Source organism: Camelus ferus, chromosome 7, assembly GCF_009834535.1.
Source record: "Camelus ferus isolate YT-003-E chromosome 7, BCGSAC_Cfer_1.0, whole genome shotgun sequence".
Taxonomy (NCBI): Eukaryota; Metazoa; Chordata; class Mammalia; order Artiodactyla; family Camelidae; genus Camelus; species Camelus ferus.
In genome coordinates, this window is record NC_045702.1 from 19,905,614 (window position 1) to 19,929,767 (window position 24,154).

At 39.8% G+C, this 24,154-nt stretch overlaps 1 protein-coding gene across 9 annotated transcripts in view; it reads right to left on the reverse strand.

Moving 5' to 3' along the window:
* Positions 1-23,871, reverse strand: part of TPK1 (thiamin pyrophosphokinase 1) — a 337,147-nt gene extending 313,276 nt beyond the window's left edge. The window contains exons 1-2 of one of the 9 annotated variants that reach the window (XM_032483569.1): positions 23,637-23,871; positions 22,295-22,353 (exon numbers count right to left, since the gene is read on the reverse strand). In XM_032483569.1, the coding sequence (XP_032339460.1) occupies positions 22,295-22,337 (43 nt within the window). In that variant the 5' untranslated portion in view covers positions 22,338-22,353; positions 23,637-23,871. Of the gene's footprint in view, positions 1-4,296; positions 4,447-22,259; positions 22,354-22,689; positions 22,817-22,949; positions 23,340-23,377; positions 23,564-23,636 lie in introns of those variants that run through there. The other 8 variants (XM_032483573.1, XM_032483570.1, XM_032483568.1 and 5 more) reach the window with 8 other exon arrangements.
* Positions 23,872-24,154: the final 283 nt, after the last annotated feature.

Below are 24,154 nucleotides of genomic sequence, written 5' to 3' on the forward strand. Positions count from 1 at the left end.
CCATGAAAAACTATATTCTGAGCTTAAAACTACCAACAAAAAATATCCTTTAGGTACAGATATTTACACAAATTTAAAGTTATTGTTCATTAGAGCTAATCAGATGCACAATAATATATTTATTTCACAAAGGTTAATCTGACACTCTCTCGGGATCAACTGTTCACCGTTAACTTTTTGTTAAACCAAGCCAAATATCTTATCCTCAACTATGCACAAAGGCCAAAAATCACATAACTACATCCAGTAACTTATAAAATGCTTAAAGTGTTCACAACCCATGGCCTTCACTCATGTAATTCGAAGGCAAGATAAACCATTTAGCACATAATTACCAAGCAATCCTGCATTCATGACTTTGCAGTAATTTGTTTTGGATTGTGTTTCTATGCTTTCAAATACTGCTTAGTTTTGTCAAAAATAGAGTGAACATATTGGAATAAGTAATTTACTAACAGAATTCTACATAAAAAAACAAACCTCTCTATGCATGAAAGACTCTGGGATGAGACAGGGCTGAGATAGAGGAGACGGCTGTTTAGACAAAGGGACAATGGATGTCACAGGTGATCTGGAGAATGTGTAAGACTTAAGTATCTGCAGTCCACTTCCAAAGTCTGTTTTGAGGACTCCTTCGCTTCCTTGATTTATTCCCCAAACTCCTTTAAAGATCAAGAGCAGGTTGGAAGGAGACTTGAAAGAAAAAAGAGGGGAAAAAATTTTTTTAATTAAAGGCTCAGAGGAAAAGAAAGGAGAGCAGGCCAGAACAAACTATAATAAATCATTTTGTTTTAATAATATTGCTCACTGTAATGTATTAAGATGCAGGTGGCATGTGCAGTTCTAATTCTGAGTCACATCATTAAGCCAAAGAAATCATTTTTATTGCTTTCCTGAGATCCTGTTTTGTATTCTATATATTTAAGTGAACTCTTTAATAGACATAACTTTGATGCACTCAAACCAATAATTAATCCTTACAGGACCCACTGAATTTTGTTAACTAGCAAATCCTCCAAAGATTATTAAACTAAATACATTAAAGCCTGACTGTTTTTGGTACACAAAGTCCTAACACATAGTAATGAATATATTTACATTTTCATTATACCGGGACAGCACATGTTTTCTCTAATAGGACATTTATGTAACATGTTATAAACTGTAACATACACTGAATTACGCTGGCTATTTACATGGCATTTACCCAGATGCCATCTAATGGAGTTATTTCTTTGAAGTGACTGTGCACACAGATATTTTTCTGTAAGTGATGACTCACATAAATGTGTCAGTCAGAGCAAATATAACTATTGTTTTTTAAACTCTTTTAAATGTGAAATCACTATCTCTCTTTTTACAATGGCTTTCCAGTTCAGATGTTTGATTTAGTCCAAAGTCCTATCTTAAACTTCTCTTTACTAAATCATTTCTAATTTACCTCTATTCAATCAGAATCTTGGTTCATTCACTTGGTTTCAGCCACTACCATATACTACCCAAATTAGATGTTCCACTAAAGGTAAGAAATCTTAGGCTCCAGGATTCTCTCTCAGCCTCCATTTCTTTAATTTGGCTATCCCTATGTAACCAGTAGACAATCTTTCCCAATCTTTCTCAAACTCAGCCCCTTTTAGAAAAGCAACAGAACAATAATTTGGCCACTGTAAGAGAGATTTAATGTATCACACTGCTTACGTTCTGCAAAAATACTACAGTATTCTAGTAAAACTACCTTTAAGAAAAAGGTTACTCATTATTTTACAACAATGGGTGAAAGGGACCTGGCTGAAAATACGCAACGTGTCATTCTCATATGCACTGTAACCTAGCTTTTACACGCACAGCCAAAGGAGACCTTTTAAATTCTTACATATTTTTAAGTTTTGGTAACATATCAATAAAACACACACATAAAGAAATTTAAATACTGTATTTTTGTATTACATCACCTCTCTAGCAAACTGCAAATTGAATCAAAATCATCTAAAATGCCTCTGTGCAACTGATCCAGAAGTCAAAAAGTCCCGAATTCTGAGAAACACATTTAAACACATATACTTTTCTTAAGAATGGCCCTAATTCCTGTATTTACTACCTATTTTTCCTATTTTTCTCCATTGACTCCTAATTCTGATACAATTATAACAACTATTTAATTTGCAGAATAACAGTGCATTAAAAGTAACCTTGGAAAACAGTATTTTGACTGGATACAGTAAGGCTGAAGACAACAAGAACTATAAACAAATTGTGTACTCTAGTTAGTAAATTTGTTTCTCACAGGGTTGTATGCTACCAAGTCTCAAAGCACGTTATATGTATACTAGGTTTCAACAAATAAGTAAACATACTGTAGATAATGAGAATCAGATTTCTCATTGTTGGAGAAATTGCAAATAAGGTGGAAAGGCTAGGATGAACACTGCGACGCTGGGTGGTAATCTGAGACATCAGTATGAATTCACAGCATTTTAATATACACACAGATAGATAGGTACAGAAATAAATACAGCTCTGTGTGCACGCAAGAGTTAGAATACATACTTGCCTGGCTCCATCTACTGAGAGGGCCTTGATGCAACTGACAGAAAAGCAACAATGAGCACAGGTAGCCCTGAGATCTTGGCTTCTAAATAGCACTCTCCAGTGTAAAAGGCACCGAGATGAGCCCAGAACACCTGCAATGCCAGAAATTAAGAATGCTCAGAAGGATGGGAATATGTCACGAGGGCCCAGAAGCCAGTCTGATTTATCACCAGTCAAAGCTAGAACAATTTGGGAAACAAAATAAACAACTGTGTTGGACTATAATCCATTTAAGAAAATATCTGTGAGCTCCTACTGATATAAATAGAGAAGAAACAGCTCTTATTTACAAAAGAATTCCAATTAATAAAAGTAAAAGGAGAGAGAGAAATGGAAAATCACCATGGAAACAACTTCAATAGTAACTACTGCAGACAAACTGCACGGGAGGTTCCATCAGACTCACAATCGCACGAGCAGGTGCTGCTAACACTCAGGGGCAAGACCAGAAGCGGAGGAAGTCAAGCAGAGGCTGGGCGTGATTCTGTGCCTGTTCTTTAGGGTTCTGACACCACGCAAGGAGAGGAAAAGAAATCATGGTGCCTGCAAGGCAGGGATTTGGAGCTGAGCATCCTGGCAAGTCAACTTAAATGAGCACCGACCTTATTCTTTATTCTCCAAGTATATGGAGTAGAACACTAAGCACAGGAGATACAAAAATGAGTAAGAGGGCATGTCCTTGCCCTTGAAGAACTCAGACAAGTACGCTGACCAATTACAGCACCGTTCAGTAAGTGGTTCTGCCTCATGATCCTTGATCTACTTCTTTGATCTCAAGTCCCTTGTCTCTCCTAAATTTCAGAACTAGACAATCCTTCCTCTTAGACATAAATAGCAAACTCAGAAATATCAAAGGAAACCAAAAAAAAAAAAAAACAATAAATGTGAGGATCAAAGCTAAAATTATGTCTGACCCCACTCCAACTGCATTCTAGGTATTTACGACATATCACTGCCTTGGTAAGTCAATACACTGTAGGGTTGCCAAATAATTTTTAATGTCAATGCCTGGACACCCATTTAAATTTGAATTTGAGATAAATAAAAATTTACTTTTTGTGTCACCATGTCCCATACAATGTTTGCTAACTCTTTTTTATTTGCTTAAACTGGTAACACTAAGCATTTATGTAATTCAAGATCTCAGCTCCTAGGGGAAAAAAAACCTCGTGGATTTCTCAACCTCTTTGCTCTCAGGTTCCCTAAGCACTGATCAAGTATCTATGTACCTACTATCGACAAAGCATTGGTAGCATGCTACTGTCATTTTATGTGCTTGCCACATAATCAGACCCCCTAACTATCCTCAAGTAGGGCCTCACCAATGATTAGGGACACAATGAACAGAACTACTGAATTAGGAAGGTTCAATCCAGCACAGTATCCTGACCAAGCAGCTCAGGCAGGGGAATTCTAAAAATCTTTTTAAGCAGATTATAGTTTGGGACAAAAGAGAGCATCAGAGAAACTTGTCAAGAAGCCACAAGGCCTCGGTCACCAGACTGGAAGTCTGCAGGACTCTCTCACTTGAGACGCTTTGGAAAGGGTGGGAAGCAACACACAGGGCAAACTTCCAGATCCAAAGAAAGGAGACTCCTGGGAATATTAGAAAAAGGCCTTGGAGAAAAAGCAGGGCATGAGCTGCTTCATTTGAGATTAAAAAAATAAATAAAAAAAAAAAGACAAGTATATCCAGGAAACTCTTACCAGGACTAGAGCGCCGGGATCCTGACCAAGACTGCAATGACGGGGCCTCCTCCCTGCTGGGCAGGAAGCCATCCCCGCGGTCAGCTTTGTCGGCTGTCTCCCCAGGACCCACCCCCATCCAACCCGCTGTCCTCTCTGTCAACACAACTGCAATCCATGTAGGTGACAGTATGTCTCTACCGCAGTCCTGTGCGATACGCTGTGACTAGTCAAGCCGTCATCACATGACTCCATGTGACCGGGCTCCAGAAATGGTAATGTGACCTAGTTCTGAGCAGTGAGACATAAAAGTCAACTTTGTGAGACTTCTGGAAAACCTTTTTCTTTCCTGATACAAAAAGATGAATGATGCTGGCTGCCCCCCTTTTTAAATCCCTGCATCCTTTACTTTCTGCTTGGAATGAAACAAGCATGAAGCCAACAGCCAACACAGGAAGGATGGGAGAACCCAGAGAACAGGTCTGTGTCCCTATCAACAGGATTCAGCAGCTGCAACTGCTCTCAGCCACCTACGTGCAGACCTCTTAGCACTTAAGAAAAATAAACCCTTAATTGTTTAACCTACTGTGAGATGAGATTTTCTGTTATTTATTATCAAATCCGTTTCTAACTGATACAACTGTTTCCCAGCTAAAGGCGGCATGGTCTCACTGACCAGGATGAGAGCAAGTCTGAAGTGGTCCCAGAGAGGAGATACAGGGGTTGGGAATGCCTTCAAAGGAGAGGAATAAGGCTACATCAGGCACCCTGCAGGTACACACACAGAATCAGCATCGCACACTGCTTCTGTGTCAGGCTCTGTGGCCAGAATGCTTAGGTCTAAACCATGACTTTGCCACTTATGAGATATGAGACCTTGAGCACAACAGCAACCTCTCTGCACCTCAGTATTTTCATCTCTAAAATGGGAGTAACAATACTTCTCTTAAGAGTGGTTATGAGAATAAACAACGTGTTCATGTAAAACTCTAGGAATAGGGGGAGGGTATAGATCAGTGGTAGAACGGGGTCCTGGGCTCAAGCCCCAGTATCTCCATTAAAAAAATAAATAAACCAATCTAATCACCACCACCCCCACAAAAAAAAATTTTAAAAAAAACCTCTAGGAAGGGCTCTTCACTTCAGTAAGCACTCAGCAAATACTGATAATCATCAGCCATCATCTGTGCTGATAATGCAAGCACAAACTGCTACCACGCAGACACAGAAAGATAAACATGAAGGACGGCTATGCGGCTCACACATGGCTCAAGTCGTGTGAGCCATGGTGGTACAAGAGAGCAGAAAATTCCTGGCAGAACTCAACCATCTTTCAAAGGTTCTTTTCCCAACTAAGTAGTTCTTCTGTGTCTGTCAACAGTGGCAGCAGCAACTCCAGCTCCTAGATGCCATAAAAAATGATTCAACTTCACAACAGGAAGATTGACTAAACATAAGCCATTTGCACTTCGAAAAACAGTTGAAGGACAAAAGTGTAATAATGTCAGACTTTATCTCAAGTCTTGTTCTCACCCGGCAAGTGGAAACAATAACTCACTCCTAACAGTGATAGAAAGGGTGAATTTATGATCGATTTCAAGTATCCGATACTACAGTAGGCATAATCCTTCCAGTTACCTAGTATCAAAGTCCAGCACACACGTCAGCTTAATCATTAGCTTCTATGGAGGCATGAGCATGAGCTAGCATGCACACATGTTCCCTTCACGTGAGATTTTTTTAATCAACAGAAATTATTGTAGGCACATCCCAACAGATCCACTGAAACAGGTAACACTAATGCAGGTGAGCTGATTATAGGCAATAGAGAACTTTGAAAAACAAACTGTTCCTATGCTAATGGTAATCTGAATCAAGAAAGAGAAATATGTATCTGGAGAAAAAGTATACATATCTGGAGAAAATTTTAATTTGAAAAGATACATGCACCCAATGTTCATAGCAGCACTGTTTAGAATAGCCAACACACGGAAGCAACCTAAATGTCCATCAGCAGATGAATGGATAAAGCTGCGGAATATATACACAATGGAATACTACTCAGCTATAAAAAAGAATGAAATGATGCCATGTGCAACAACATGGATGGACCTAGAGATTATCTTATTAAGTAAGATAGAAACCAAGTATCATATATCACTTATATGTGGAATCTAAAATATGATACAGATGAATTCATTTACAAAACAGAAACAGATTCACAGACACAGAAAACAAACTTATGGTTACCAGAGGGGAAGGGTAGGGGGAAGGAATAAATTAGGAGTTTGGGATTAACATATACAAACCACTATACATAAAATAAACAGTAAGGTTCTCCTTTATAGTACAGGGAATTATATTCATTATCTTGTAATAAACTATAATGGAAAAGAATATATATGTGTATATATATATATGCATAACTGAATCACTTTGTTGTACACTGGAAACTAACACAATATTGTAAATCAACTGTACATCAATTTAAAAAAAAGAGATAGTAGAAATTAAACTATTATATGGTTTTGAACAAAAGCTGAATAAAGTTTCCAGAAGGCTCCAATCAGAACTTTCACAACTAATCTGGTTTTGAAAATTACCTAAAAGCCTCAGGCACCAGACACCTGCAAATCCCCATCATCTCATTTTCCCCCAGTCTTGTCCTACTCTTGACACTCCTGTCAATGTTCCTAGCCTTTCAACTCTATCACAAATCTATCAGCTTCTTTTACCTGCCATTCTTCAGATACCTCATCAGCCCCAAATGCATCCTATCCTATTTGCAAATTTCAGAATTAAAATTTATTTTAAGTTTTATAAAATTTAAAATGTATCAATTCAAACATTTTAAATTTGGGGGGGGGAACCACTTTCAGAATTGACTGGTTAGGAAAACAGTTGTCACTTCTATAGTTAAAAGGTAATATTTAGCACATGGAGATCAAGCATACAAAAATTAAAAGGCATACAATTATATAACTGTTGCCTAGAAGTAAAGTTATTGACCCCAACATCCACTTCATCTTCTTAGAAAACAAGGGAGGAAACACAAATACAAACGCAGATGGCCCTGGAGGTTCATTCCTTCTCCTCCCTTCCCCGAGATCTGGATCTTTTCAGGGAGCTAGCTCAGCTGATCAGAGATAATCAAAGAACAGGCTCAGGTGAGCTGCCAAGGAACAAAGGTTCCCACTTCCACAAACCAGAAGTTCCTACTAGGACAGAGGCACCTAGAAGTTCCAGCAAAGATGTGGAACACTACAGGGTGAAAGTCCTGCTCTTGCAGTCGTTTCCAAGGCACACGCCAGTCCAGATGTGCCCAGCCTAAGCACGCGTGGGCAGGACGCAAGTCTGGGGACTCACATGCACTCTGCTACGTCTCTGCTTGTATGTCTTCCGCCAACAAACACTATGTACCAACTGCACCTTGCACCATGCCGGGGAGGTACCTGTGTCCTGCCCACTTTGCCCTTTCTCCTTCGAGGCTCTATGCTGGTTTCTCTAGATGCATTTTTACTTTTAATGCTCACAGCTTGTGATGAATCATTTACAGGTAAGGAAACTGAGTTCAGAGAAATTTTAAATGATCTACTTATTCACCTTTTAAATCTTGAAATAGAAATTAATTGGTGCTAAAGTGTAGTTTTCCGAAAGTTTAAAAATATGACTTTCGTGCAAATATAAAATGAACAAATGCCAAAGATATTATTCAACTCATTAATTAATGAGCTCAAATTTGAACAAAGACACAGGATTCTGTGTCTGATTACTAAAATGAATTTGCTAATAGATGCAAAAATGGTGATTCCATTGTAAGAAGGATTTACAAAATGAGTGCCTTGGCACTCAGGGTGGCTGGGTGAACTAACCAGAACAGTGCACAATTTTAGTTGTTTGGACCTAACTACTTAATAAAAGGAACATATAGGTATTCCTTTTGGCCTAGTGACACTATGAAAAAATGACAGATATAGTAAGAGTGCCATGAACAGAAAGAAAATTTACAAATCTTTGCTACAGTGCAATAAAATATTGAGGGTCATTTCTTCGGAGCCTCAATCAATTGTATCGCTACTGGATAAAAACCTTTTTACGGATAAGAATCATTTGCAGAACTATCAATCACAAGTTCTACCCTAAACAACCTCGACAAAAGAAAGTGAAAGGTATACACCCCAAATACAGCCACTGGAAGGTCCATTAGCCAAGCCTAGCATTCCACCGAAGGGTCTTCAGGTAATTTCTTATGCTCATGTTCAAGTCTTGAACAACCTTCCCGACTTAGATTATTATAGGTACTAACAGGAGTAAAGCAAAGATCAAAAATGGGAGGGGAGCAGGGGAGTAGTTACAATCCAGGAGTATTTCCATCAAGAACTGCAGACCATCATGGCCAGCAAGTGTGCACTGAAGGGGACACTCTGCTTGACTGCTATTCCTGGACACATAACTTGGTACTGCCTTTCTGCAATGCCATCTGTAACATATGCTAGAAATTGTAGAGACTCAGATCTTTGCTTGTGTAATTCCACTCTTCAGAAATTTTCATTCAACAAATAAAGTGAACTAAGCTATACATCTATCTCACAGCGTTAATTACAGAAAAATTTTTTCAAGATATGAAATAAGTAGATTTCCCAGCTTAAAAGATTCTTTCCAGGAGCCTTTCCAGGAGTCCCAAATCCTTTCTATGTGATCCACTTAATACCCAGGAATTCCCCATGATGTGTCTTATCACACTGCACTCTAAGTTCTGAATTGTTCATCTGTTTGCCCTGTTAGGCTATAATCCCCATAAACGTCTGGACCACATATTTCGATTGCATGGATTTAGCATGAGGCCACGTGTATAGGAGGCACCCAAATGTTGTCTCAATGAATGAAATATTACACAGTCTAAAAATATGGACATGTTTCTTCTGTAGAGATGAAAAAATAATTATAAGTATTAACAACATCAAAACCAAATTATGTCAGAGAGAAGCCTCAAGTTATACCCCGAACTATATGGAGAGAAAATCAGAATCCCACGCAGATATTTTGAAAAGCACAGACTGTCAGCAAAGGGGACATGTACTTCAGATACTGCTGGTTATAGAGAAGGGGACCACAGCATCACAGCCAGGTCAGCCAGTGCCTGCCACTGTGTGTGTGTCCTGAATGCATTATCAGACTGTGCCTTTCCACAGAAGACAATAAAGCTCGAAAGAAAACCACTGTATGCTACTGGCTTAACGGCAGCCATGAATAATGATAAATGTTATCCCTAAATTTGATGGATTTTTTAAAATTATGTTAAAAAGGAATCTGATGTTTCTTAGGTCAGTGCTTCTCAAACTTAAAGTAGCTTAAGACTCATGCAGGGGTCAGGTTAAAATGCAGATTCTTATTCTGTCAGTTGGTCTTAAGTGAAGCCTGAGATCCTGCATTTCTTACAAGCCCCCCGGGTAACATAAATGGTGCTGGTTTGTGGACTTCAGTCTAAGTAGCAAGGTCTTAGAACATCGCGTAAGGAAATTTACAAACATGAAGAGGGGCAAGCAAAGCTCCATTATCTGGGTTTTCTGGAAACCATGCACTGTTTCCCTGCTGATGATTTACCAAAACCTTCCCTATCAGGATTCTCAATGTCCTGCAGGTGCCACAATTTAAAATAACAGAAAACACAGAAATGAAAGAGGGGTCCAGATCACTCCAGATCCCATGGAAATTAAAAGGATTTAAAGGAATAAAATGAACAACTGTATGCCCACACATTTTTGATAACCTAGATGAAATGGACCAATTTTTCCACAGACACAGTCTGCCAAAACTCACACAAGAAAAAATAAAATGATCTGAATAGGTCTACATCTATTTAAGACATTGAATCAACAATAACCTTCATAAATGGAAAGCATGAGACCCAGATGGGTTCACTGGTGAATTCTACCAACATTTAAGGAGAAAAATCATACCAGTTCTGCACAACCTCTTTCATAGGATAGAAGCAGAAGGAATACTTCCTAACTCATTCTATAAGGCCACCATTATCCTAATGCCAAAACCAGACAAAGACATTACAAGAAAACTACAGACCAATATTTTTTATGATCATAGATAGAGAAAAATTCCTCAGCAATATATTAGCAAATTGAATCCAAAAAAAAGGTATAAAGAGAATACACCACAGTGGGATTTATTTCCGGTATGCAAGGCTGATTCAAACATCAATTAATGTAATCCATCACATCAACAGACTAAAAAAGAAAAATAACATGATCATTTCACTACACGCAGAAAAAAAAAATCTGAAAAATATAACACCCATTCATGACTAAAACCCTCAGTAAACTAGGAACAGAGGGAACTTTCTCGACTTGATAAAGACTATCTACAAAATACCTACAGCAATCATCAACTTAATGGTGAGAAACTCAAAACTCTCCCAGTGTGGTACTGGCGAAAATATTAGACAAATACATCAGTGAAAAATAACGGAGAGTCCAGAAATGGACCCTCATAAATACAGTCTTTGCCAAAGGAACAAAGGCAATGGAACAAGGATAGGCTCTTCAACAAATGGATCTGGAACAACTGGACATACACAGACAAAAATAAAAATTTAGACACAGACCTTACAGCCTTCACACACATCAACTGAAAATGGACCAAAGATCCAAATGTAAAATACAAGTCTATAAAATTACTAGAACATAAGAAGTAAACCAGACGACCATGGGTACTATGAAGCCTTCTTAGATCCAATACTAAAGCATAATGTGTGAAAGCAGTAATTGAGAAACTGGTTTTCATTAAAATGAAAGCTTTCTGCTCTGCCAAGGACAACATCAAGAGAATGAAGAGACACGCCACAGCCTGGGAGTAAATATTTTTAAAAGACATATCTGATAAAGGACTGTTTTTCAAAATATACAATACAAAGAACATTTGAAACTCAACAATAAGAAAACAAACAACTCAATTTCAAAAATGAGCTGAAGACTTTAATACCTCACCGAAGAAGTTCTACGTGTGCCAATTAAGCACACGAAAACAAGGTCCACATCAAATGTCACCAGGGAAATGCACATTAAAACAACAATACCACAGATACAACCACACACCTATGACGATGGCCAGAGCCTGGAACACTGACAACGCCAGCTGGGAAAGCAACACGTACAGCCCCTTTGGAAGATAGCTGGGTGGTAACTTACAAAACCAAACTTAATCTCAGCATATGGTCCAGCAGTCACACTCCCTGGTATTTACCCAAACAAGCTGAAAACTTATGTCCACACAAAAACCTGCCCAGGAATGTTTACAGCAACTTTATTCCTAATTGTCAAATCTTGAAAGCAACCAAGAAGTCTTCGGGTAGGTGACTAGATAAGCTACAGCCCATCCAGACCATGGAATATTATTCAGCGCTAAGAGGAAATGAGCTATCAGCCGTGAGAAGATGTGGAGGAAACTTAAATCCGTATTAACAGGTAAAAGAAGTCAATCTGAAAAAATGACACACTGTATGACTCCAACTATATGACATTCTGGAAAGGGCAAAACTATGGGAAAAAATTAAAAGATCAGTGTCGGAAGGACAGATAAACAGGCAGAGCACAGAGGATTTTTAGGGCAGTGAAAATGCTCTGTATGATTCTGTTATGGATGTATTTCATTATACGTTTGTCCAAACCCAGAGAATGCACACCACCAAGAGTGCACCCTAAGGCAAACCGTGGACTTCGGGTGATTCTGATCCATCACCGTTGGTTCATCAGTTTTAACAAATGCACCATCCTGGTGGGGGATGCTGATAATGAGGGAGGCTATCTGTGCATGGGCAGGGGGGACAGGAGAACTCTATATGCCTTCCTCTTGATCTCGCCATAAACCTAAAACTACCCTAAAAAAATTAAGTATTTTTAAAACATGGCAAACAGGCTCTCGTAAGCATCCTTCGAAAGAACATCTGATTTTCCAGGTGTAGATGACTGAAGCCTATACTGGGAAAGTGGATCTGAGACACATGTAAGGAAAATTGCAGGTCTGCCTTCCAACGCCTAGAACAGTTCCTGCTCCATGGCAGGTATTCAAGTATTTGCTGAAAAAATAACTACAATATTTAGCCTGGAAAAAGAGGGAAAAAAGAAAAAGATCTAGTTAAGTTCTGTCAGTATTTGAAGGCAGCTAAGTAGAAAGCAAGTGAAAGTCTTCTGCATGATTTCAGTTGGAAAATAAGAAAACCAAAGGTCAGTTTCAGCTTAGTTTAAATACACATTTTTAACAATCAGTTGACCAAAAATGGCATATATTTTCTCAAAAAGATCAAGCTACCTGAATATATTCAAGCAAAAAAGCCGGATAGCCATCTCAGAGGGACGCTACCAAAGATGCACTTCCCTAGGGACACGAGGATTTCAAAGCTCTTCTCTCCGTGCTCAGGAATCGTAGGATAGTTAGACAAGCAGGGGCACCAGGCAGACAGGTGCAGGAGAGGGAGGATGGTCGGGAAGATGGCGCTGTGCCCACCTCCAGCATAAAGGGGCTTTACTTCCTCGAAATGAGTGCGGGCAAGAAACCTGTCAGAACCGACAGCCATGACTGCAAGGTAGCAGGAAGAACCCAACCAGACATGAGCCAAGGCTCACTGTAATATAATTAGCACTACAGTTTAGTGCCCCTCACCCCATCACCGTGGGTTTTTCTGTGTGCATCATGGGTAAGGACATGCGCAAAGGGGACAAACACGACTAAGCACTCCAGGGCAAGAGCCGTCAACCAATCTAAAGACCACCTCTAAGCCAGGGTCCAAGACAAAGGGCAAACAAAGACCTTGGCTCTTCCTCCCTGGGAGCGGCCCACCTCCCATTCTTGGAGGTGTACTTTTCCTTTCCTAAATAAAATCTTTAAAAATCTTTCACTACATATGCTCCATCTCCCTCCTGAATTCTTTTCTTTTGCTTATAAGAACTGGGGTCTTTTCCCTTCCCCTTTTGGGGTAACAGAATCACTACTCACAGTATTTTTACTCAGATTAGGAATAAACTACAAGGGCAGTTTTCCTACTTTGAAAAAGAAAAATAAAGTTGCCTCAACTTAGCAGCAACTGGGCCAGGAGCCCAATTTACACAACTTACACCTGACCTAGGAGTAAATCAAAAGCTTAAATTCTCTGAAGTCATAAAAACAAAAGAAACTATTCCACCGTGATAAATGAACACCTTCAAAGACAATGGTGTGATAAAGATACAGGTATGCTCTCAGAATGAAATCCATTTGTTTGAGCATCTGTTTGCCACCTACAAAGAATAACTCTTTCTGATGGATTTAACCAAGAAAAAAAGATGATACAATTCATTTGAATGGGAATTTAATGCACAAACACACCTCATTTTCCTAGAAAACCTCAAAAGACATCTGGTGCTAATGTATCAAAACGCACAGATTTTTTTTTTTTGGTGTGATCAACCCATAACATTTTAGCATTGCACATATTAAAACCAGCCCCACAGCATCACTTGATATTTTCCATTGCTTTGCCTAGAAGAATAGCATTATTTCTGATAATACTACAAAGCACCAATTTACAAGATTTTTTTTAATTAAGATCATGTTTAAACTCACTCGAGGAAGCTTTAGTTTCTGAAAGCATGCAGCTATTAAAATGCTAATATGGAAAGATAAGGGGGGAGGGATGCTGCAGACTTGGCACCACTACAACACAGGAAATTGATTCTCCAGATCATGTGGAAAAGATGGCTCATAAAGTTAATGAGATATTACTTAAGGCAAAAGAAACAATTTGGCTATTAAGAAGGGAAGATGAACCAAACATTTTTGTCATCAAATATAATGAAACTAATTAAAACAACAAAAACTGAGGCAAATTTGAAAATCAAGTAAACTACAGGGGAAAGTTAAATTATATCAAACACACAAAGTGAAGTTAAGGTGACAAAGTCGTAGTAAGTTAGAAATAAAGTAGAGAATAAAAAGTAAGGATTCCAACAATTATGAGTAATTCACCAAGGAAAAGCATGAAGAGTCAAAGCAGGACGTTTCCCATGAACATTGAGGAGACCTGATGACTGCCTGGAATGGGTTTCTAATTGGGCAGAAGAGTAAAGAGGATTCACCCTTGAAAATGGAAAGTCCATTATTTTGCCTCTTGGATATCTTAGCTAGCCCTGGATAACAAAGACGTCATAATCCTTAAGCCCCAACCTTAGCCATCCACAAAGAGATGAGAATTTCTTTGAAACGAAACAAAACAAAACCAAACCAGCAAGTTTTCAAGTTTCAAAGCAGACATAACCCTTTAATTTAAACACAAAAGCCCTGTTGACATTAGGGAAAATATTTAGCCAGAAAATCTAGGTTAGAGTCCTAGTTCTATCTCCAATACCTGTTTCCAAAGGCTGTCTGTGGAAAAGAAACATTCTATCCCCTGTGGATGAAGTTTATGCCAAAAGCATGAGTCTATGAACTGGCCCTTGCTGATACGAACAAAAACATTTCACAAATTATCACAAACTAAATGTAAAGTATTTCTAATGAAAATGTAGCATCTGAATCAAGATGTGCTAGATGTATAAACCACACATTAGAGTCTGAAGATTTAGTACAAAAAGAGGAAAATATTAAATTAATAATTATTTTTGATAACATGCTGAAATCACATAATTTAAACACATTAGGTTAAATAAAAGATGCAATTAGAATTAAGCTCACCTGTTTTACCTTTTGGAACTGGCTAATAAAATTTTTTTAATTATATACGAAATTTACTCACAGTATTGAATGAGTAGAGAAAATTTTGTATAAACATATAAAGCAGCAACTAAGTAAGACTGAAATGGACTCTTTCATTCACATACCAGCTATATGCAATTGGAGTGTTATTAAAACCTCCCATATTTGGTAATCATGAAAATTCTGAAATATGGACCAAGTCAGTTTAAAAAACGTTATAGCTGAAAAAGTAAATTGACATACCCTATTTGTTTTGGGCTGAATTGTGTCCCCCATAAATCCCTATGTTGAAGTCCCAATTTCCAGTACCTCAGAATGTGACTATATTCAGAGATTGGGTATTTAAATGGGTAATTAAGGTCGAATGAAATCATAGGAGTGGGTCTAACCCAACAGGACTTGTACCCGTGTAAGAACAGATTAGAGCACAGATGACACACAGACCAAGGGGCAACACGTGAGGACACAGCAAAGACAAACCAAGGAGCCACCTCACAAGAAACCACACCCACCAACACATTCATCTGAGAACTGTGAGAAAATCAAGTTGTTTACGCCATCCAATCTATGGCACTCTGTTTCCGTAGCCCCAGTAAACTAATACATTGTTCCAAACACTTTCGGTCACACAAGCCTCATTTCAAGTATTCAACAGTCACATGTAACTGGTGGCTACTATATTAGACGGCCCAGATCTAAAGACGCGAACCAGAAAGTTCAACGCGAACGAGAATGCTTAATTAGCTGGGATGTGGGACCAAGAAGTGTCTTACTACTCTATCCTGAACACTTTTTAAACTTTAACTTAAAAATAAATGCAAATGCAAGTAACTCACATCTACCCTTATGTCATTCATACAAGGATTTCTGAGTAGAGATTAAAGAAGGGAGTTGATGGTTTTCGGCTATGCTTGGTACCAATGAATGTCGTCACCAAGGGTACTTCAGAGACGTGTTGCTGCAAAATACAGAGAACTACTGATGTGCGTGGCCAGTACACGTTTACATTACAAAGGAACAGAACTCTAGGTACAGATTACCCAGTGGTTCCCAAAGTAGCCCCTAGTAAACTGGGGGTTGCTAATTTCTACCTTCAGGTTTCATACACGTTTTATGAGCTTAATCAGGCATTTTCAATGGAAATTAAGTTCCAGGAATACAAGAGATGGCAGGAATACTACACTGAACGGGATATTCCCAGATTCATTTCCACTTAATCATGAGGCACCAAAAAAAAAACTGACCACCACTAATAATTTCATGCATCTATAAATAAAAAATTCAAGCAGCATGGAAGAAGAATACAGAATTCAGGAAACAGAATAGTTCTAGTAGACTTGCCTTACTGGACTGAACACATTTACTAAAATAAGTAGCTATCTCCTTTGAGAATTAGTTAGAAAAATGAATACAGAGATTTCAAAATTTAATAGTTAGTGTAATAAAGTTCATCAGTACTGAGCATTTTACCAGTGCATAGATCCTACTTCTTAAATTTGCTTTTTATACTTTAGAGTTGCTTAAATTTGCCCAAGGAGTTCATGTTTGTATATATTCTTATTTTACATAAAGAAACTAAGGCTTTGAGAAATTAAGTGCCATGCCCAAGGACGGCTAAAATCCAAACCTGGGACTCCTAGTTCCAAAACTTTTCTATAGGCTTCACCCTGTTGAAGTATTAATACTATGCCCAGCACAGTGTTACATAAATGTTAGTTATTACAACAATGTGTAATATAATCATACTGACTTGATCAAGTGTGTATTCATCATACTTAAAATGGTAATTCAATTCATAATAAACCTCAATAATGGTAATTCAGTTCAGAAGAAATAACTCCGCAGAGCATTATGGCCATAAGAATCTTTTTAAAATTTAAATATATATAATCTTTTTTGCAAAGAAATATACAGTGATAGATAAAAGGCCTTCTAGCTTAAATTTATGATGAAATTATGTGGGGAAAATAAAATGAAACTTTTTATTTTTAAAATGAAACTTTTGAGTTGGAGTTTATTATATATTTTTAAGTGAATGATGATTCCTATCAATTTGCTGTATTTTTTTATTCCATCAGTCCACTTCAGATCAATGTAAAAGCTTTATTTAATAAAATGTCATTATTCAATGTTAAGGGGGATTTAAAATGTGAGGAACAACTGTGCTAGACTGCAGAAGCCTGAACCAAATGAACTGGTAGTCAGTCCTAGTTTGGAACAAGCACCTGGAAAAGCTATTTTGAGAAAGAAAATTTAAACACGGTTGGGTATTAGATGTTACTAAATTCAAAATAGAAAATGGAGTCATGAACTGAATAAAGCAACTTACAGTATATTCTCATTCTGGTTTAAAAACACCTAACTGTATATTTATACACAGCAAATACCTGGAGGAACATAAATACACACACATCACATGTCCACAAACATGCAGGTAACAGTGGTCATCTCTGCGAGACTGAAACGCATTTTTATCTTTTTCATAATGCATAATGTACTATGTTGCAAAAATATATTAAAAATGCATTTTCATAATGCATATGCACTGTTACAAAAAATATAAAAAATGCCTAAGTATCAGTATTTTTAGTAAACCAGGAATTAAAACCTCTAATTTTGCTGTGTCATAAGTTTATGAAATAAGCACATATAAAAAGATTCTGAGAATAGTTTGACTCAACTTTTATTTTAGCTATGAAGTGTTTAACATAAACTTTACTTTCAAATATATGGAGTTCCAAATACTGAGTTCATGATACTGAAATGATCAGACACTGAACACTGAAGCAGCACAATAGTCCAGATTTATAATATTTTAAAAAGGCACCTATATAGAGTTTAAAACAGCAATAGAATGCGCTTACCAGTTAAATATTATTCATCAATTTTTTAAATCTTTTGATAAAAAGTGAAGAAGGCAGTGAGAAAAACACCAAAATGTTTGCATCCTTACTATTTATCAGTGTTAAATGCTTTATAGATACCCCTTAATCTTCATAACAACTTTCCATGGAAAATGACATTCTATTTTATTGATGAGAAAATTAAGATTTAAAGAACTGTAACCAGAATATATACAGAAACTCCTATTTGGTAATCATTTGGCAATATATGTGTATATCAAATCAAAAGTAATACAATGTTATATATCAATTATATCTCAATTTTTTTAATCCTACAAATTTAATTTTAAAAAATCAGACAACCCAATAGAAAAATGGCCAAGAGACAAACATTTCACAAGAGATGTGCCAACAACCAATGAACATGTGACAAGATCAGCGTTCTGCCATGTGGGAAATGCAAATTAAAATCAGAGATACCTCTAGGTACCCACTGGAATGGCTAGAACTTAAGAATGACAATTATAAAGACTGAAAAAGAACATTCCAGGTGATAAATGTAGCAAGAGCTAAGGCAAGAGTGTTGAAGCTCCAAATGTTCACATAAGTAAGCAGTGGGGAGCTCAGCTCAGCTCAGCGACGAGAGTAAGAAAAAGCATTCTGGAAAACCAGTTCGGAATCAGATAGTGAAGGGCCCTTTAAGGGCAAGATAAGGGCTTTAACCTTTATGTGATTAGCCATGCTGAACCATGACATGGATGATACAATTGAATTGAGTTTTGGGGTATATGAAAGGCTCCTTGTATATAGAATTTTCCAAGGGTGGGAAGATACAGAAATTTACAAAAGCTTTCTATCTCCTCCCCTGCAATAAATTTCTCTATGCTCCACAATTTGGTTTTTACTGCTCAGCCACATTCTCCCAAAACCTCCATCAATACTCTCCAACCTGCTTTCTCGTCACTCGCCACCGGATGAACTGAATGAGTTCATGGACAGACGCAGCCCCGAGCTCTCCCTCAAGGAAGACCCTTCTCTCACTCACTAGGACGCTCTCCTGCTTGCCCGAGGCCTCTCTCAGTTTAAACCCAGAGCTTCTCTGGATGCCCACCTGACGTCTGTCCACCCAGTGATTCCTTTCCTCCTCCAGCCCGCCCTCACCCCCCTCTCCCAAGTCCCTCCGGTTCCTGTGTGGGTTTGGTCATACATAAATTCAACGTCTAACTGGAGTCTGTCTTGTTCTGTTCTTGATTCCAAGACTGCAAACTCCTGGATAGAAGGGATCGCATTTCTACCCGTACTGCACCTAGTATCAAAAGATATCCACTAGCAAACACATCTTTTGTTAGAGTACTCATTTCTGAAAATTTATCCTACTGATATATTCACATAAATATGCAAAAACATTATGATTAAACAGATGCATTACAGACTATAACAGTAAAAACTAGAAATAGCCTAAATGTCTATTAAGAAAGCCTAGTCCCTTTGAGTCTATGCTGCCCATTCAAAAAGCAAAACAAAACTTGGGATACCTACACATACAGACCACAAGAAAGTAGTCAGTGAAATAAGCTGCAGAAAAGGGCATACAATAGGCCTATATTTATTTACAGAAAAAGAGAGAGAGGTGGATAGTAGACAGATGGATAGATAGATAGGCCCTATTTAGAAAAACACCTAGTTTTAGAATGCTAAGTAGGATGGACTTTTCACTGCAGGGTTAAAAACGAGACAACAGGCCCAATATGGAATCACTTACGCTAAGCCCCACATTACCAAACCAAGACTTGACACTGAACACAATTATGTACAGTTTCAAACATGGAATCTTAAACTAGTCAATCAGGAACTACCCGTCAGCACTAGTGCAGTAATCTGCCTGTCATTCCCTAAAGCAAAGTGACCTTGCTGGAACCAGCCTTTTTGCTAATGTCACTTCCTTGTTCCTGTCCCCCTCAGTTTATAAAAGTCTTCCATTTGGTACAGCTCCTTTCTATCTCCTTAACTGGATGTTGCGAGATACAGGACTTGCTGAATGATCACTGAGTAAGAACTGTAATATTTACTCTCTTGAATTTTGTTTTTGCACGTTAAAAACACTTCTATCTTGTTAAAAAGAAAAGGAACAAAGAGCACAAAGTTTGTAACATAAGGACACTGATCTATTTTCACTCACTGCCCCAAGAGCAAATTACAAAACAATTTATAATACAAACCCATTTGACTTAAAACAAGAGTAATCATATGCTGGGTATAGATATGAAAATAGATATTTAGAACATTTGCCAACTGTTAATAATGGTTATTTCTAGGATTACAGGAAACTTTCACATTCTACATTAGATAGTTATTTTTCTTTAATAACTATTTACTTTAGTTACAAAAAACAAAGATTAAAAAATATATATTTCTTTCAGCTGGCGATCATTCCAGAGATGAGCATTTTGGTCCATCTAGCAATTAGTGAATCTGAAGAGAACCAGCTGGTTAGATTTCCCACTATACTAAATCTGGGTAAGCATTACAGGTACCTCCTGCCCACAAATTAAATTCACATAAGTTATTAACAGAAAAACTACTTCTCTGCTAGAAAGTAGTAAATACCTGTTTGATGAAGGGAATCCCTCTAAATGTAAAGTTAACCCTAAACACTTACTGAAATACTGTAAGGGCGCAGGCATTGCAAGGGCCCCTCTAATACACGGTTCTGTTTTTAAATCTCACACATCTGGAGTCAAAGCCCTCGTTTCTAGGCCAGTGTTTGAGATGAGACACGAATCTCTACATACTTTTACCCTTAGGAACAAGAGGAAGAAACTAGAAGCACGAAATCCCACAGAACTCCCCAAAGGAGCTCAGGATTCTGGGAAATCTGTGCTTCATACAGGCTCACAGTTTGTAGCAGTTCCCCCACATCCCCTGCCCCAGCGAGGAGCTTACAGAGGTCTGAGGAGTGAGGGCCTTCTTCCTAGGCCGGTGATAAACAAAGCGAGCAGAACTGCTCATGTTTCCTACCGCCTATTGCTCCAGACCTTTTCCTTCTCAGAACCGACCCTGATATCCAGCCGCTTCAGTCTCACAGCTGAACGGAACAGGCTTACCGTTATCAAGGCTAAGCGCCTTACAGGCATCACCACTCATTTATACTCGCAATAACCCTGCGAAATATTCCTGCTTTACAGATGAAGAAAATGAAACACAACTGGCAAAGCTGGGACCTAAACCCAGGGACTGTGATGCCTCGCTGTGACCCTTTCTAGGCAGCGCTACCTCTGTGATGCACCTCTTTCAACACAGAAAACACTAGAAACCTTCCATCAGACAAGCGCCTAGGTTTAGAGACAAATCTGAACGTCAACAGGCCACCTGAATCCAATGTTTACTCTTGGAAATGCTGTTGGTCCCATGACCACTGGTTAACTAAGAACTATGAAATTTTATTCGCAAAATGTTTGTTTGCCAGTGATTTTCTTAACTGACGAAAAGCTCTTTGCAGTAATGATTAAACACCCAACTTCTTAACCAAGTCAAATATATCTGGGTTCAGACGCTAGCTCCATTACTACCTGCTTCCTTCACTTGTAAAATAAACTATGTGGAAACAACTTAGCAGAGCAACTGAATGGAGAGTGAGGAAAGTCAGTGTCCCCTGCTGTTACTACTTATCCTTTGACCGTTTTACTATAAATACTCCCAGGATGTAGGAAAACTGACCAGTTCAAATCAAATTCAATACCCTGCCCCAAAACTCAATTCACAGGTTTACAGAAAATAACTTTGAATATTGAGAAGTTACACATTACGTTTAAACTGGAAACTGATAAACTAGAAGTTCTACACCAGAGAAACACAATTAAACCGGTAAATAAAAATATGTTTAATATTATGAAATTATCACACAAGTCAGTTGATATTGGGTGCAACTAACAATTCATAAGAACTCGTTCTCTGTTTCCACGTGAATTACAATGACTTAACACTTTAAGATAATAAAAATCCTTACGTATTCTGTCTTTAAAGCACTTTTATTGGATAATCTCGGGCATTTTCAATGGATTAAAAATGGGCACAATGTGCAGGCGACCATAAAGACTGCCCTTTAGTGTCGAATGTTCTGCTACGTTAAAGATTAACTCGGACTGTTGTTTGGCGCCTAAGAGCTAACGTTACAGGTGGGGCTTATTCCTCCCCAGGTGGAGGGCATATAATGGTCATTTAGTCCTCACAACTCCACACGGCAGGCAGGGGCTAATAACCATCCTTGTTTTTTTCAGATAAGGAAACTGAGGAGAGGTTGAATAATTTGTCTAATAGTAGGGACTCAGAGGCAGCTTGGAAACCTTTCTGGGTCTAGAGCGCAGCCCTTGTAACCTCCCCCGGACTCGGGAAGGAGCGCACCCATGTCCCTGCGAGACGGGGGAGGCATACAGTACCAGCGGGAAGCAGGGGTTCCAGCGGGGTAATGGCATGCTCCATATCGGGCTAACGGCCTCTGCGTTAGAAAACATTAAAACGCCACATTAGTACTTCTCCTATCGTAACGGACAGCGCGCGAGGTCTCCGGGCCGCCGGGCCGCTTTAACCCCGGGATGCGGGGCGGCCCAGGCGGCGTCCGGGCCCGGGGACTGTGGGGCTCGGCCAGGCGCGCGGCGCGAAGCCTGTGGGAGCGACGCGGGCCTCGGAGGGGCCACCCCCGCCAGCCTCTCCCCGCGCCGCCGTCAGCATCCTGGGAACCGGGGAGCGAAGGGAGCGGGACCGCCTCTTCCCCGCCCCAGCCCGCCGCCGCGGCGACAAGGCGGGAGGCGCGCCGGGCCGCAGTCGCACTTACACAATGGCGGGTGGAGCCACCAGCGAGCGGAGCGCGGGGGCCAGAGCGAGGGTGATCGACCGCTCGGCGCGCGACTGAGGAGCCTGGGCGGCGCGCGGCCCGCGCTCGCAGGTTTAAGGGCGCGCGAGGCGGCCCCGCCTCCTTCCGGGAGCCGGCGGCGCGTGCGAGCCGCGAGCCCCGCCCGAGCCGAGCGTCCCCGGCCGCACGGGCGCCCGACTGCCGGCCCGCCCCGCCGCCCGCTTCCTCCGCGCAGCCCTGACCTTTAGAGCCTCTAGGCTGGACCTGCTCCCGAGTTAGCGCTGGCGTTTTTGCCGAACCTTCGTCACTGAACTTGGCATAGAGGCTGCTGTTGGCTCCAAGCCGAGCAGCAGTTTCCGTCTCCCTTTGTCGACCTGGCATCAGCGCCAAGCCGACGTCCCCAGTTACCCACAGCTCTTTTTCTCGGTCCTCTTTCTCTTTGATCTCTCGCGTGTAGCCCGTGGACCTAAGGAGCATGCCTTCGCCCAAGCCTTCCTTCCCTTGGTGAAAACAACCCCAGAATGATTTAGTTGGAAGGAACTTTAGGCCACGCTCTTGTAGCTACACTCGCTCCAACGCTCCCAAGATGAAGAGTTCGTTCTGTGGCCACGCAGCCTTTTCCAAGACTGAGCAAGCCACATCGCCAGAGTTAAGCCTCCCTGGGCTTTACCTTTAACAGGATGGACTCTTGTTCTTTCGCGGTTCTTACATGACATGATGGTTAGACTCCACCATCCTGGTTCCCATCCTCTGTGTTTAATGTTGCTCGTAAATTGTGATTCCGAGTGCTGGTGAGAACCGCACAACCTCCAGCCCGGGACAACTCGTGCCAACGCCCCTGGCTAAGACACGTGGCCAAACACTACCACGGTTTTTAACATCAAAAGGCCTGTCTCTAGGAAAAGACACACCCCTGTTAAAATGCCTACCTGAGAAAGCTCCGTGGTGCCAAGAGAGCTTACTCTTTGTTCTAGCCAACAGCTGAAGACAGACTCCTGACCTCCCAAAGGGCTTGCAATTAAGAATATGTATCTCTTACAATTCAAAGATGTCTCTCAAGGACTTGAGAGCCATTCCCTGCAAATAGCAGTCATCAGGAAGGACAGGGTCTCTGTCTCCCAGTCTCTGGTAAGATAGAGTCCTAACTTCCGCAGCTGCCAGCTAGCAAATCAAGCTGGTCTAACCGCATTATATACTGACCCTTTGTAATGTTTCACTTCTCTGACTCCATTGGGCGCCCACGCTCCCCGCCCCACCCCCACTTTAAAATGTTCCAGTGACCTCTGCATAAATAGAAAGGGAGCTCGGCTATTTCCCTACTGTCAGCAGTTTCTAAACAAAATCTGTTTTCAAGGCTTTAACTAAAACCCGTGTTTATCTGACACTGGTCACAACGTTCCAGGAGTAATCCAACCATAGAAAAGTACAGCACTGCTGATACTCATTA